This window comes from Rhamphochromis sp. 'chilingali', assembly GCF_963969265.1.
Source record: "Rhamphochromis sp. 'chilingali' genome assembly, chromosome: 12".
Classification (NCBI taxonomy): domain Eukaryota; kingdom Metazoa; phylum Chordata; class Actinopteri; order Cichliformes; family Cichlidae; genus Rhamphochromis; species Rhamphochromis sp. 'chilingali'.
The window spans coordinates 29816006-29833537 of NC_137939.1; the positions used below are offsets into that span (position 1 = coordinate 29816006).

General features: G+C 41.5%; 1 protein-coding gene across 1 annotated transcript; it reads right to left on the reverse strand.

Annotated features, from left to right (window-relative positions):
• Window positions 1-7318: 7318 nt before the first annotated feature.
• On the reverse strand, window positions 7319-17356 carry tamalin (trafficking regulator and scaffold protein tamalin). Its single transcript, XM_080899410.1, has 8 exons — window positions 17012-17356; window positions 15076-15128; window positions 13724-13778; window positions 11773-11875; window positions 10604-10697; window positions 9481-9547; window positions 8631-8697; window positions 7319-8150 (listed from the first exon to the last, which is right to left on the reverse strand). The coding sequence occupies exons 1-8, from the start codon at window positions 17204-17206 to the stop codon at window positions 7675-7677; spliced, it is 1110 nt and encodes a 369-aa protein (XP_080755536.1). The 5' UTR covers window positions 17207-17356; the 3' UTR covers window positions 7319-7674.
• Window positions 17357-17532: the final 176 nt, after the last annotated feature.

A 17532-nucleotide genomic window follows, 5' to 3' on the forward strand; every position in this document is an offset into this window, starting at 1 on the left:
AACTACTAGCTGTCTGCAAGGCCTTGCCTGCAGTAACTCAAGCCGGTTAACTGTACCTGTTAAATGTGATTGTGGTGTTGGTGCTTTGAAGATATATGACAAATATGCCTATATAATAAAATGGCTTCCTGAGTATCTGATTGTATTAATGGAAGACTGGTATTATATTTGCTGCACTGTATGGACGCAGTTTGCTAACAAAGCTTACTATCCTGTTTGACGACAGCAATACTTTAGTGCCACTGGGGTGACATCACAGTACACAGTGATTACTTAGTCTAGATTTTACTAGATTTTAACTTTCTTTGTATTTTTGCTGCATAGGATTTGATATAATTTTATTTCACTATAATTTGAGATGCCTTAAACTAAAGTAAAACATTTTTCAGGCTGAATGGTCAATAGTAGAGTAAAGTACAGAAAGAAACACGTGAAAAAAGTTACATATGGAGGTTTATTTTGATCTGAGCATTTGAAAACTTCACTTAAACAGAACCTGATTGGAAATCTGACCACTGAGCAAAGATACGTTCAGTCATTTTCGGTAAACCTCCATGTTCGTCGGTTACAGTGGAAGTGGCAGAGGATTAACAGGTGTTTCCTTATCTGACTTTTGTTCTCAAACACAATAAAACCATTATATTAAAAAAAGAGGAACCACTTTAAAACTGAACGTTCAGCCTGAGGCCCATCCTACACCATCTGGACACACACTATGCTTCACCATTCCAAAGATACAGAATCAAGAAAATAACCTGCATATTATTAGATCTAATCCAGACGATTTAGCCTTCCAGATGTAAAGATTTATTCCAGATCTGCTGCAGTAATGATGCTTTGAAAGCAGGACAAAAAAAAACAGAGATTCAGAGTTTAACCCAAACACAGTCACATGTGTATTGCATTAAAAGACAGCCTATGATTCATCACATCAGGATGTTTTTATATACACATTATGTACTGAGATAAGCTGCATGCAGCTGTTGTTCCCCAGAGTGGGCAGTGAAGCTAAACGGTCACGAGTGTCTGATACATGAGCGGCAGAGGGAAACAAAAGCATGTTCAATGACGCAGGCTTAACGCCTGCTACTCTTTTAACAGGAAATAAAAATATAGCTTAGAGTGTGGGATGGTGAGTTAAAGCTGAATTTATTTAACGCTGCGATATGAAGTGATGATGAAAAGGAAGTGTTGCTGTAGTAACCGTCTGTGTAGACAGTCTGGCACGTATGCAAACAGTTTCAACCTCAGTTACCTGCTTCCCTGCAATAAAACAAATATTGTCACTTCCAGAGCTTTGATATCCATCCTCTACCTAAAATGTATCTGTGTGTCAACCACATAACATGGAACTGGATTTTAACAGATCACAAAGTCCCTTTCTTCCACCCAAAAGCACATAAACAAAAACATTACCCTATAATAGGGCAGTTTATCACCTCATTTGGCATTGCCACTAAGTTAGATAAAAGAACTGCCCGATTTTATGCAGGAGAGCCACAGATACAATATCGCTTGTTGATCTTTAAAAACACTGGATCCATTATGCAGTATCTTTCATCACGCCTTCTCTGCCCGGTCCTTCAAACGTCTCTCAAAGTTTGTAATTTGTTTTCTAAATGGGAAGCAGACTAAAGGTTTCTGGCACAAGTTCACCTGTTTCTAAGAAGAAGATGTCTGAGTAGGTCAAAACTCCAGGGTCAGTAGTGTAAAGATGAACTTTGTTGTGAGACAAGTGTTTTGTGTGGCGCAGGTTTCTTTTGTGCACTAAAGGGCAGCTTCTTTCCCCATAAATTTAATGCAAATACGATACAATTGCAAGGCTTACATTACATGATATAACCACGTGTTTCCAATACACCATGCATGCAGAAAACAGAATTAATTTTCTGCCAGAAACGTCTGTACTTTGATTTGTATTGTCAGAGTTGCATGAAGCCTTTAAATCTTTCAACTGTTCTGTGTTACAGCCCTGAAAAATCAACAGTATAACACGCAGCTCACATGACATTCTTTTTGTTTTTCGCATACAGGTAGATGATAAAGTCTAGAACGTTTCCAGAGTGGGATAAAAAAGATTTTGTGAATTTCTTCTTGAATACTTATCTCATCTGCTTCCTCTGGCCTGCGTAGGTGTGTGTTTGATCAGATTTTTCACCAGCTGCTGCAACAAATGCAAACAAACACACCACTTTCATCAGATGTCTTGATTGACTGTCGTATGGAAACACATGATATTACATTTCTTGTTTTTTTCCCCAGCCGTGGTTCGCCTACTGCAAACCAGTGAGAGAACCACAGACAAGATATAAAAACATAAAAATATGAAAATCTCAGTAGCTGCAAATTCCCCACTTTTGAACACTCCCATCAGTCTATCAAACAAAAAGAGGCTTTAATATGTACTTCAAGTTGCTGTTTGCATATTTTCATTAATCTTTTATTCTAAGGGAACGCTTTGGGATGAAATGTTTATTATTTTTAAATCTTTCAAACCGATGCAGCTACAGACCAAGTTTTACAAATTAAACATCTGCACACTTCCTTAATAGAGTTTCTGGGCTGTTCTTTAACAAGCTGTTGGGTTAAAATTGTGAACCGTACAGGAAAGGGGCAGATAAATCCACAAAGTGATGATAGAAGAGACGACTGAAGGTATCAGTACCCCGCTGCTGGGAAACCAAATGCAGGAGTTTTATCTGATATGCAGATTATGATGCGATTACAGCTCTTTGCATTTATTTAGCTGTTCCGTTGTTGAAGCTGACGGCCACTCAGGTTTGCAATAAAGCCGAGTCATCTTAGTCACGCTGGGCATGTTTCGCCCTTTGGTCCTCAGTGTTACTCCTTTTTTTATATTTTCTATGTAAAGGACAATTTCTGTCTTTATTTCAGACATCATTTCTCAATATTGCACGTTATCTACTCTCGCTCTCCCCATTAAACACACACGCAGACTGCCAGACAGATGGATATGTAGATGCATGCATACCTATAAAGCTGGGGGTTGGTTTTTTTGTTTTGTTTTTTTCAAACCCTGCCTTGAGTTTTATTCTCTTATCTTTAGGGTGGATTTCCGGCACATTTGTTACCCACATCCTTTGCCGTGACGGCCCACACAAGCTCCTGCCCTCGTAACACACACAACTTACCACCCCCAGTTTCTGAGATTAAAAACTTCCTCCTTTTTTTGATGATATTTGTGCTTCAGAGAGGCTGGTATCTTGCGTGAGAACAATATTAGTGGTTTTGTCTGGCGTCTCGTCTCTGCAAATAAGTAGCTGTGTAAGTGCTAAGCTAAACTGCTTCCTCATTATTAACCATCAGCACACTGATCCAGCATTTGAACCTGAGGGGACTAACGGCCAATCAGATGCCACAGCATGTAGCAGGATTGAGAAATAGCACTCTGGTCTGAACTGTTTCACCACAGAGGCTCAGTACTGTCCTACAGGCCCTCCCGCTTCCCTTTCTCAAATGTTCATTTTCACAACTGACAGACGGGAAGAGGACTCGTCCCCCAGGCACATTTTGTTCTACTGTGTCTTGAGCTACTTTCAGCTGGTTTAAAAAGTCCAACTCTACAGCTGAATTTGCATGTAAAGGGACACAAAAGGAACGTGCATATGCATGAGGGGTCAGTGGAACTTTTTCCCCTCTGATCTCCAGTCTTAAAATTAAGATTCGCCAATTGATTAAACCCTGTCGAAACAAGGCTCTGGGACTTTGGATGAAAAGCTCAAAACTAAAATTAAGTAGATAAATAAGTACAGCAAGGCCAGAGACAGCATACTTTTTTTATTTAGGCATTTTTGTTTCGCGTGTGTTGTGATGGCTGTTTGTTATTGCTGGAGTAATGAGCAGTGTATGAGGAACTATTAGAGGCATTATTCAGAGCTAGTTCAGTGCTCGACTGGGGAGAGTGTAGTGCTGGTTTGTTTTTGTAGCAGCGGTTGCAGATGTCCATTAAAACTCCCGCATGCACGCAATAAGTAACAAAAGTTACATGTGGCTGTGCAGAAGAAGCATATTGTGGCTTTCAGCAAGTGACTGAACTCACAGGAAACCAAATACAAGACATAAATAAACCAGAATAAAAACATTTTATGCTATCTTTGTCAGAACCAGTTTCAGTTTGAAACTGTAAGAGTGCATAAAACGTTATCTTTTTTTTCACACCCCTTAAAGAGCCTGTTTGAAATTTAAGACTTGGCTTTAGGGTAAAAGTCAGAATTGCATTTAGATGAGAGTTTTTGAATGTCCACGCAAAGATAGCCAAGCAGCCATGTCTGTGTCTGTGTATGCATGCACATCCCTCCACACACAAAGTGGTGTAGGCAGAAAGTCTCTCAAGGGCAAGGGTGTCAGACCCACTTTAGTTAATGGGCCACTTACAGCCCAATTTGATTTCAAGTGGGCCAGACCATTAAACCTATTGCGTGGCAGCCTACCTTTCTTTCAGTGTGAAGAAGTGCATCCATTTACAGTAATGATTAAAAAAAAACGCCTGACATGAAAAATATATAACTGTCATTTTAACAGTATTTCCTAATGCACATCCATTACAGTTTAACTTCCATCTACAAAGCCACAAAATCTTCTCAGGTAGAAGTTTTTGGAACTCTGCAGCAGATAAGAAGGGAGTCTCTGCTCTCAACAACAGATCACGCTGCCTGCTGAAAGTACACTGCATCCTAAAGGACTCATCTCCCCTGCCTATCTGCTGTTTGAATGTCAGCCCTCAGGCAAACATTTCAGGTCCATCAAAGCATGATGGACTGCACGATTAATCTCAGATCCATCACAGTGAGCTCTGCTCTGAAATCACCCACACTAAAATCAATAACACATCAAATCTACAAGCACCCAGGGCCACACTATTTATTGTTATTTCTTGTTTACTATATATACACAGTTTTCTTACACAAGTGCAATAAAACTGCTATGGGCATTTTTACTATCTTAAGCATACAAGAATATATGGAACTGTGTGTGTGTGTGTGTGTGTGTGTGTGTGTGTGTGTGTGCGCACACCTGAGCTAAATGGACTGATTCTTATATAGCGCTTTTCTACTCTCCCGGAGTACTCAAAGTGCTCTACACAACATGCCTCATTCACCCATTCACACCCACTCATACAAGCACTCAAGTGCAACTAATAAACATTCACACTCCGATGAACGCAATTTGGGGTTAGTATCTTGCCCAAGGATATTTGGCATGCAAACTGGGGGAGCCAGGAATCAAACCACCAACCTTCCGATCAGTAGCGGATCTGCTCTACGACCTGAGCCACAGCCACCCAGGTAGTGTGCAGGATTTCTTTGTGCATTTTTTACACATTGACAATAACTGAATCTAAACAAGCGCAGTATTTTACCCTTTCAGTCAAAGACATTCTCAAGACCTAGAAATACATTGCAGGCCAAGAGCTATAAAACTGAAGCTATTATTGACTTAGCATAATTATCATGCTTTCTGAGGTTATTAAGCAATTAGTATTTAGTAATCTAGATTCGGGGTCGGTTCTCACCTTCAGGCCACATGTCTGACATTCCTGGTCTGGAGGGAACTCACACTAAGTATGACATGAATAGGACAAACAGCTCACACATACACACACAACTGAAAGTTCTCAATAATGCTTTTAAAGGCATCTCACAAGAGCTGGCCCCAGAGGTCATTTCCAAATCTTGCAGTCTATAGAATCACCGGACTTCACCTCAGGTGACATCGTGCTACATACATTAGCGGGTAGACTGCTCCCAGGGGCCCATCATCTCACACGTCAGATGCAGTGAAGTGGAAATTTAAGCTAGAAAAGTCTCATGTTCCGCGTTGGATTTTTTATTTTAAATTGAGTAGAAACATCTTGAGACGAGGCGTGATATATATATAAAAACAAAACAAAACAAAAAAACCTGGAAAATATTCTGTTAATTTCCCTTTATTCATGTACCTGCATCACCTACTTCCAATTCTGAAGCTGCTTTTCCACTTAAACATTGTGAGAGAAGAAAGTTTATAATCCAGCTTACCAAGAATTGTCATAAACTATTGTGACAGTAGAGATGGCAGTTAAGTTTATTAGTAATTAGTTCACGAAGCACAAGAAGCAGAAACTGAAGCAAACCTGTCAAACCCACTTGTGCAAAGACTAAAACAAATTCTCCACTTAGTCTTTATGTCAACAGCAGTCTTTAAGCTTGTGGGTGTCATGCAAATATTTGCAACAGCAACCACACGCCTAGCCTAATCTCCTGTGGTGTTAATTGCTGAGCATCAACTGCACCCTGCTTGTTTGGGCCCCACATCTCCGTTATATAGCTCTTCCACACATTGTGCACTAATGACAATTATCTTGACTAATTAAACCCTCGTTACACATTTGGCCCATTCACTCCAACCCCATATTTTAAGCACCAATACACACGCATAACAATCCTTTATAACGACGTCCTTTCCTCTGCTTCTCACTAGAAAAACGAGGATGAGAGGGCCTGGCTTTGACACATGTCCACATACCATCGCTCACCAGCATCGTCACTCCTAATGCATCTGTGAACGAGCAGCAGAGGACAAAAGGGATCAACCCAACAGAGCCAATGAGAGAGTGACCACCATGACCTCATGGGTCAGCTGGGAGCCAGGAATGAAAAGACTCCAAGCGACCCCCGCCCAACAAACGCTCACACACCCCAACACCCAGCGAGCCTTTGGACAACTGAAGCCGCCATGGGAATATGGTAGTGTGGAAGAGTAGGAATCAGCATTCGCCTGCAGGAGCTGAAAGAAAGCGGTTGTGTTTGGAATTCTGGGTCATGCCTTTCTCTGCACATTCCTCACTATTCTCACAACAATAAACTGTGTCAGAGCAGATACAACAGCTTCCATTCTGGATATCTCACACCACAAAAAAGCCTAAAGCATCCCAAGCCGCACGCTAACCTCCAGAACTCGGCTGATAAGATTCTTAAACGGTGGAAGAGTTGTGAAATTATAAAAGCTTACTATATTTAAAAGCATCACATGGAGCAGAGCACATCTCCACCAGGGGAAATTACAGATTGTGTGTACACTCGGGGTCTTGGCACTAATTTAAGCTTGGCAGCTACAATTCCCACAAACAGTTGTGGCTTGGGGAGGAAAATAGCTTTTCAAGCAAGTTCTGCACAAAATAATACGCATATAATCATCAGCCACAAGTTTTATTTTTGGGAACCGTGACCTCGAGTAGAGAAGACAAAATATGATCAGCCTGAGTCATCTGAAGTCATTATCAAAGTTTTTTCTTACAAAATGTTCTGCAACGCAGTCACAATGATCATCGGTGTTTTATTCAGCTGTCAAAATTAAACTTGTGCATGCAGTACAAACTGGGACATCCTTCATTCTGAACATGCAAAAATAAATAAATAACTTAGAACAAACAAAAAAAACAAAAAAAACAACAACAACTTATGTACAGCCATAAAACACTGAATGCTACCGAATGTAGCTAAATGTCCATTGGTCTACCCATTTAAACAGGAAGAGGTGCAACTACAGAACCAATACACTTTGGTCTTAAATTCTTCACTCTTTGGGGCTGCTTGCTGTTTTCTTTGGCACTTTAGTTTGGCAGTAATTATTACTTTAAGTCTTTAGTTCTGCTGTCTGTGAACAGTTTGCCGCTCACAGTTTGCTCTCCTCCTCCTCCAGTGGTCGGTTTAAGCCGGGGATGAATTTGAGGAGGCGTCTGCGGAAGCTTTTCTGTTTGGGCTTCCTCTGCAGCGTGGCTCCCGGCTTCTCCCCCGGAACGGACGACGACGACGAAGATCCTTTGACGTAGCTGCGAGTGCTGGCGCTGCGGGTCAGCTGCGTCTTGGGCGTTGAAAAGAACTCGCTGGTCGGCCGGAGGCGCTGCAGCTTCGGTAACTGTTCTTTCTTTTTTTCTGCACTGTCAGAGTCCACGCTGCCATCCGCCTGATATATGCAGGTTTGGTAGAGAGGGTCATCCTCGGTGGCCGTGCTGAGAAAGCTGGCGCTGCTGCTGGTGCTGCCTGTGCAGTGCAGGGCTCTCTGAAGCGCAGGGCTAGGAGCGCCGAGGCTGCCGTACACACCGGCTGACTCCAGGGACTCATACAAGGCGGCGTCACTCATTACTATACCTGCGGTGAAGAAGGGCAGCGTGAGGACATGGGAAACTGACCAATTGTAAAGAAAACATGAATAATAAATGAAAAAACACTGCTTTAATTTTCTGTGAGTCTTGTTTGCCTCATTTTGCACAAGCGACCACCCGACTATAGCAACGAGCTGTTTGTTTTCTACTATGTAATCAGGACTTCCTGCAAAGCAGCAGTCATACACATCCTGATTCTCTCCCCCTCAAGAAGGAGGTAATGTGATTGGTACAGTTTGTTATCAGGATGACATAAAATGTTCTGGATACATATACATGAACTTGTTTTTAATTAATTTATGGTTTGTTTTTTTACATTTGGGATTTAGTGTGACCTGGAATTTGACTACATTTTGGAATCTTGTCTGGATGTGGAAAAAGTACTAATAAAGTAGAACAGAAGAATGCAGACTCTGTATGCATGTACAAGTTGAGCTGCACAAGGCCAAAAAAAAAAATCACCTACCATGAACAAGGCGCTGCTCCTGCACCATCAGTGAGCGATATTCATCCCATTTCTCATGAAGCGTTTGCTAAAAGACAACACAAGATATTGGAATTGATTACAAGAGGAAAACAAAACAACACAACATACAGACAGGAAATCCACCACCCTCATGTGCAACCTTTAAAAGCAATAAAGCTAAATCATCTGAGCCCACACCACAGGTGTACTAAACAAAAAAATAAAATAATAATAATATTAAAAATACGGTGCCAGTTTAGATCAGTGCTTGAGCAGGTAACCACCATGCCACGTGGCTAGAATTAGAAGCTACAGACTAAAACGGAGTTGAAGATGGTAAATCTACATGTCATAGACTGTTAACTGAAGTTTAGACTTGTCATCGTTGCATAAGCGGCCTTCACTCATTTCACTTTTTTTTTTTTTATCTTTTCATAAATGAGTCAACAACCACGTCACATTTATTTACACATTAACATTTACTTCATCTTGTGCGTCAAACGTGCCGTGTTCAGCAGCAGGTTTTAAAATGTTGGTTTATTCTCTCAGGCAGCTGTGTCGCTGAGGATTAGAAAAAGGACAGCTGCTGTAATCTTGGGGGAAAGCTCGCTCACTTAAGGCCACTTCACAGGCAGCTCGAGTCAAGAATGTGTGCAGCCATCAGTGGGCCTGCTGCACAAACTGCTAATGTAACAGGTGGCGGTGCTGCTGGAGGGACAGGTGTGGAGGGAGGGAGGTGTGGTGTCTATATCCAGCGTGTAACTTAATGTTTAAGCGGGTGCGCATGTGTGAGAGGCTGCTGGACGCTCATCCGTTCTGACTCACCACTGACAAACAGTGAACAACTCACCTTTAGATACTGCAGCCGGGCCTCTAGTTCAGCTTTTCGAATTGAGTCACTGTAAACCGTCTCCAGCCTTTAAACAAAAAACCAGAAGGCAGTAGAGTTAACAGGCGTAGCAGGAAGCGCATAAAAACTACAAGGGCAGAAAACAGCGATTTAAAAAATAAATAAATAAAACTTGACCATATGAAAGGCTCTTTTCATAAAGTTAGTAACAGGAACGGGTTTGGTTTACAAGCAAGGGGGGAGAACAAGAAACACAGTTTCCACTTAAGTGCCGCAAATCTGTTCAAATAACATGAGCGAGAGAACATACAGAGCTCGTTTTCACTCTAACAGCTTTTACTGACTTGAACTGTAAGTATAATTAGATGATGTCAGTCTGTAAAGTGTGTCTACACTGGCGCTCTGATGCGGTTCGCCTCACTTCTTCTGCATCAGCTCAGAGAATCTTACACCATGCTAACTTTCTTTTAATCTTTTACAAGCAGAGAAGGGGGTTGAAGAAGACTGTGTGGTTCAAATTAAAAACACCCACTCAGCACACCGACAGATAAGGACTCTAAACGGCGATGTGCCAGATAATAAAGCTGAGGCACACAAATTATTCTAAGAGAGTTAAACGAGTACAATACGGAAGGATTTTTAAAGTTAACCTCAATTATTTTTCACGTTTTTCCTGGACTCCAAAAACAGAAATAGCACCTTCTGATTGTTTTCCTATATGCAAGTGACAATAAAAGCAAACTGCCACGTTTCATGCCAGTGCAAATGTTTACCATCTGCATTGTTAATGAAAAACTGTAACTAACATCTTTCATGTTACCTTAACAGAATTCAGGATGTACCGCCTCTCTGACGTTAATCTCAAAACCAAAACGGCATTTTTATGAGAAATTATTCTCATCTTTCCTGATTTGGCCCTCTGTTACCTTTCAAACTTATTTGGTTTCTGTTCCCATGTGAAACACATTCACTTTTGTTAGAGTTAGAGAGGTGAACCATGAAGTGAGCATCCTGTCAGCTCTATCAACCGTTTAGCCACCGCGATGAACTGAGCATACTTATTAACAAATTCTGAGGAAAGTGTTTTGAAGCCACTGTTGTTGGGTTTTGTGAGTCTGTGTACCTGAGCGAGTTCCCACTGGCTCTGATGAGCTGAACGATTTCCTTGTGTCGAAACCCCTCCACGGTGGCTTCGTTCACACTTGCGATGGTATCCCCTGCACAAACACAAATATACAAACGTGTATGTTAGCCAGCCGCGCCTCACGAAGCAGCCAGATGAGGCACACTTCTGAAGGAAACCTCAACACATGTGCGAGACAAATGTGGGAAGACTAGTTCGCGTCTTCGTGGCATATGGCTCGTCACAGGACCGCAGAAAAGCGTTTATTTGCCATTAAACCGTTTACATCTGGGTAGCTGTAAAGTCGCGTATGTCACAAAGTTCTACTTCAGTTTCATCAAAGCAGGAAAAGATGCGGCGTGGATACTCGTGTGACAGCATCTTTTGTGAGATTTTAGCCTACTTTGACCTTTCAAAAAAAAAAAAAAAAAAAAAAAAAAAAAAATCCCCACTGCGATGAAGTCATTGTGTTCACAGCAAGACTGAGAGTGGGGGGGACAATGGAGCGAGTATGCAAGGAATTTAGGAAGTGAAACTAAAGTGACAGACGCAGGTTGAAGAAAATGGGCGGTAAGAGCAGCAGCACATAATCTCCTTCCCTCTTTTTTTGACATAATGGAAACATAACACTGGGTGTGGACAGCTTGTGACTGACCAATCACAATTCACTTGATAAAATATTTTCTTGTCTTTCCCCAGTCTCTCAAAAACACAAAATATGAATGCACTTCCTGGTTTAATTAATTAGTTATAACACATTAGCTGTTTGTAATTTTGACTTTTTTCTCATTTTTTAAAATTCATTTTATTTTGTTTTTTTAAGAAGGAAGCCAGACATTAAAAAAATATCACTTCCTTCAAAGTTAATTTGCTTTTGTGTCATTTGCCACATTGGTGAGTAGTCGATCACCAGCTTGTTTGTTGACTGGGAAAAATGAGTAGGGATACAGTCTTCTTTGTGCTTCCCTAAACAACCAACAGAAACTCACGAGTGCTTATGTTGACGCACGTTACACAAGCGTCAGCTGGCAAACAACGACCTGAACCGAAGCCTCGTGTCACGCTCGCTTCCCCTCGAGTCTATTTCAAGTTTTTCTCCAGGTTATTTTAGGCTTAAATACAGCTCAGATAAAAAGAGGAAAACATACAGAAGGAGGAAGTTTGCTTACCAACTTTAAGTCCTGCTTGCTGAGCCGGGCTGTCATTGTGGACCTTACACACAAACGTACACATCTCTACAGAGTTTTGGTCCTGATGGTGAAGACCGTAAGTCTGAAGGAGACAGAAAAATCACACTGAATAAAAGGAACTCACACACACACAAAAAACTTTCCCAGCCTAGGTGCCGTCTTATACGTGTTGTAAATGAATGTGGCAACGCTGAAAAGCCACTGAATAACCGGCAGAGGAAGTCATGACAGACAATGCAGGAAAGAAGATATCACTGAACACGCAGAGATGTGACGCAAAGAAGCAAATGAGGTTTTCTTCCCCTCGTCTGATGAAACATGCCCGGTTGATGCGCCACACTGAAGTTATTTTAATGCCCCGCTCATCACAGTTCACAAATCAACTACTATACACCACTAAATGTCAAAAGGAAGTACTGTAACAATAATTTGGAAAGCTACAGCTATAAAGATAATAAAACACAAAAAGACAAATTACAGTTGTAATTACTCTTACTGTTCTATCATCACATGACCAATTTCATAACCAGTTGTTGGGTTTTATTAACTGCTGCAAGAGAAAAGTGACAAGATTGGTGGGGGGGGGGAAAAAAAGGAAAATCAACAAGAAATTGCTGTAAACTAATGGGTGAATGACTGAATGTAGTGTGAAGCGCTTTGGGGTCCTTAGGGACTAGAAAAGCGCTATACAAATGCAGGCCATTTACCATTTACTCAGGGGTAATAAATGTCCCCTATAACAAGTAGTATTTACTTTTGAAAACTTCAATCTGACTCCAGGATATTGGGTTGTATTTGCTACTTTAACCTAACCACATGACGTGAGCATTACTTAAACTCAAAGGCCAAATATTTTGTTGTTCTGGCAACCGTTTTTGTAACTTCCATACATATTTGCATGCTCTTCCTAGTTTCTGTCACCACAGCTCCTCTACAGAAGGTCAGACCACTGCAGAACATAGACTTCCCCTAGCAGCAAAACTGTTAGTCAGCATGCTGCTGCTGAAGGAGCTTCTACCTTACAAAGAGAACCAACTTCCAGCTGAGAGAAAAAAAGAAAACGAAGTATCCCATAAAATAAAATTCAAGTTATAAAAGGCTATCTGCTCCCGAATTCAGCCTGACAGATTGTATCCTATTCAAATCAGCCTGATCCTGCTGCTCGTTTCCTTCTCACGCAACCATGCAAATATTGTTTCAAATGCAAATATCACATTGATGTGCTCGATCCTCGACTCCCAGTATTAACAGAGCAGACGGCGAGAGAAAAAAAAAAACAAAACAAAACAAAAATTTGTCTTTCTCTGTCTCTTTCTCTGTGTAGCATCAAACTTGTCCTCATGATCTCACTTCCTTCTGGTCAGGAAGGGTGGGAACGTGCAGCAAAAATCCAGAAATAGAACAATATAGTTATATCACTTCCTCAAAGAAGTACTTCAGTCCAAGAAGTCTAAAAAGACCGCCAAAGCACGATAATGTGAAGATGTACTCGCACGCTTTAATCATTTAGCAAACTATTTAAAGAATGAGGTCTGAGCAACAGAGCCGATATTGTGAGGTAGGGAGCTTCAGGGCACACGAGTGAGATCAGAGACAAACTGAGGTCAGAAGTGAAAAGTTTCTGTCTGCTGAGCAGGGCAGAGCGGGGCAGGTATTACATGGAAGGCATGTGAATAAACCACACTGCTCAAAATACAGATGCTGGGAGAAAAAGTACAAATAAAAGCATCTCCACAGTCATGGGATTAACATCAACGGGTTTATTGATGTATTGACTGATGTGTGACCTTTCCTACACAGAACAGGATGTACAAGCTTCTGTCACTTAGGTTTTATCATGTGTGGACAGAGATAGTGGCGGATCGTGAAAGTGGCACTCGAGAAGTTCAGAAATCCACTCCAACCCCCCAAATATCACTCCCAAACTTACCTGAATCTCAAAACCAAATGCCTCCTCTTCTTTTTTCTCCAGGACCACCACCTTCCTAAAATAAAATGATAAAAGGAACATTTTGTCACTGTTAACTGGACAAACTCTCCTCTGGGTTTGCTGCAGCCAACGCTGCTTCTTTTACGTTTTTAAAGGTAGCAGTGCAAAGACCAAGTGATCGTGTAAGAGTCATGTCGGTCTAACAGTTGATGCCTAATTCTTTTTAGTCTTAAAGGAGGTATTCACCTTCTGATTCAGTTGTAGAATCAAGAAAAATAAGAAGGTTAACCGGTACAAACAATCTCAATAAACGATGGGTAAACAAGGGGGGGTTTGTCAAGGGTGTACCCAATTATAGCTGGAATCAACTCCAGCAACTCCACGACCCTGAATGGGACATTTAGTTACGACAATGGGCGGATGAATGGGTTTTATACTACGATTTGGACAAAATAGGACATTTATAGATGTCGCCTTGAACACTAGGATATAGTTAAGGAGAAGTTTTCACTGTTTCCAACACAGCAGAGGCATAAATGTCCTTTCCTTTTTTAAATTTGATGGGGGTTACATGAACCACAATCACGGCTTTTTAGTTTTATCTCTAAACTCGTAGTCTTCAAAGCCAGCAGAGTCTGTGTAGTTGCTTTAGTTTCTGTAATTTATGCAATGGTGTGTGCTTATATTAGACATGGTCAGTTTGAAATGATAAGGTCAGGGTGTGACACTGTAGGATGTTAAAGAGCGGGGATATCCTTTAGAGGCTTATATCACCTTTCTGTCACAGGGACCATGGAGTAGGCTGCCCAGAATGAGATAAACGATGGTGCAAATCTATTCTAGCACAGTCCAATAATAAAAGTATGGCTTATGGTTTTAGAGCTCGTTCGAACATAGCTTAATGATGTTTATTCTGACGCATCCATAAAACAGCCTTTTATGTACGTCAAACACAAAATTCAAGAGGAAGGATGAGTGAAAGTCAGTGAGAGGTTAATGTCTGTGTTTCTCTGCATCCTTAACTAAACTGCATAACAAAACTCCTCCACTGGCTGCACAGGACTTCCTCTGTATGCAGGAGCATGTGGACGTCACATGCAGACGTACAGTAACAGTACAGCGGTCTGTTGGAGTGAGGCTCAATGAATATTTATAACCTCCCTTAACAATGGCTTTAATCAGTGTTCCCCCTGTTTGAACAACTGCCAGTCACTCCGATATGAGGCTGCTCGCCCTGAATCATTTTTCTGAGGAAGATGCCATCGTGAAAAAATTAATGTGAAGGCACAGTGAGAGGGAAAAATTTAAAAAGTCCAAAAAAAAATATCAGAGAAAGATGAGGGATGTTGTACCTTTGTGGTTCTGGCGTCTGCGTAAGGGGTTTCCACTTCTGTAAGCCGCCACCCTGCAAGGAGAAAACGAAACAAGATGTGAAGCATGTCACACACCTGCGTAGCTTCAAGTTTACTCATGAGGATTTCCCCCCCTCCCCCTCCGGGCATTTCCTAGGCACACCTACTGAGCACTTCAGCGATCAGTGGCCAGTCCATCCAGTCGTCTCGAATAATGAGCCAAGAGTGTTTTGGTATTGTTAAGCTACTTAACCTGCATACCAGCATGGAGATATTGTTGACAAAACCAGAAATGCGTGACTGCTGCTCTGTTTACTCATTACATCAAAACAAGTTGCACGCATACCTACAAGCATAACAGCAAATTGGCTGCCTTCAGGCACAAACTGTCAACCAATCTAAAAACTGCAGCGCTGTTTACACCAAGTTCAGTCTATTAAAAGAAGCAAATAAGACACAGAGGTGAGCACAATAACAGCATTGAGAGAAAAGCCAACTCACCAGCAGGAGCAGTTCAGGTCCCCGCCCCACCTAACTGTGTAAATAAGGCAGGTATCTGTCCAGAAGGCTCCACTAAAATCACTTGAATCAATCCACCTCTGTTCCAGCTCAATCATTTTCAAATCCTGCTCCAATGAAAGGCTGCTTTGTGCTACAGTCTCTCTGGGTAGTAAAATGTTGCTTTCTTTATGTCCCAACACTTACAGAATTGACCCAGAGGAGTCTCAATGAGTGCATTTATTCCCAAATACCCAGAGAGACCAACAGGGGTGGCTCAAGCAGGATCTCCATCCCCGAGTGTACACAATGCTGTGTTGTAACCCGGCGCACTAGCGTATGTGTGTGGGTTTAACTATGCCTCAGTCACAACAGGGCACTGTGAAAGGAGTTTTTCCAACTCTGATGTGCTCTTTGGGCAGAAACTCCAAAGCAAGTTGAGCAACAGAATTCACTGAAATCAGCTTCATGAGAGGAAAATAAAAGCGACTGATGCAGTAGCCAAACAAATTTACAGTATAAACATTAAGCATTACGCAACATGGACTAAAGGATGAGGGCTGTCAGAAACCGTTCCTAAAATCCAGACTAATATGTAGGCCACGGGTTAAAATCATTTCCCCTGAAATAAGAAGACTCAGGGCCAATTTATAACCAATCAGATCACAATCAGCCACAACATTCAAACCACGGCAGGTGATGTGAATAACAATGATCACACTGATCCTCATGCTGACCCACCCCCACCTACCTGCCCCAAAGTCAACGGCTGTCCCTAACTGCAAAACAGCTCAGGGAAGGAAGAAGACAAACAGCCCGAAGCGAAAGATCCGGGCAGGTGATCTGCATGCTGTGACTAACTGCTGTAAGTTTTAAACAAATAAGCACGTCCCTCCGGACTCTGTAGCGCATCCTGTAGCTCTGATGCAACTTACTGTTAAAATGACAACAGTGACAAACTTTCTATGAATCATCAAATGCAAATTTGCTTTTGTAACAATCTACCTGTTCTCAACTAAAACTCTTATCAGTCATGAGTCATGTGTTTAATCTTAGAGATCACTTTCATCTAAATAAAGATGTTAAGGCATAAAGAACATGGGCGAAGTCTGTTTCATGCAACATAAGATTCAGAGTCTGGGTGGGCACCCTTGCCCCTAGATGGGCTGCTATAAGATGTCCTGTGTGGCGCCGACCAGCCACTCACTGGATACAATAACTTGATAACCCTTTTAATAAGCTTACAGTCTCTGCTTAAATAATAAAAGGACTAATAGGAAACATACAGAAATTACTGTGTAAATGGTTTTTGCCTTGTAAGTTAAAAAAGCACTAAATAAATTTAATAAAACTTTAATTTATTAGTTTACCTGCCAAAAAAATAAACTTTTGCAGGTACATTCAGCTAATAAACTTTTAAAAGGAACAGTAGCAATACCTTTTTGTAGTTTCTGGGCAGCGTCCCCCCCGAGTAAGCCAGGGTCTTGTAGTTGTAAACCTCCGAGGAGTTGCTCGGTGTGTCCATAGTCCTGCAGCTGTCCGACTTTGACGAAGGGAAATAAATGTCGTCTTGAGATGCGGGACCGCTGTCCGGTCCATTGGAGTTCACCTTCTTCAGCCTCCTGAACGTCATTGTTGTTGAAAATGAAAACTGAAAAAAGTAAAAATAACTTTCTTGGTGTCCTCCCACAGAGTCTGAAACCTGCCGAGGGAGATGCTGATCGAATTTGGAGCTTCAGCGTGGAGCCAACTACAATTTCTCTTGTTTCCTTTGAATAGTTTGGAGGCGGGGACTGTTTTGAGGAACACAAATGAGTGCCAATAGCAACAGAGACTTGCCTCCTCCGCGGTGCCTTCATGTGCACCTCGGATCTTTTCTGATTCGTATTGAAACAACAGCAAACAGTGTTTATCAAGACAAAATAAATAAATGCCGTTAGTTTCTTAGCTGAAAGAAAG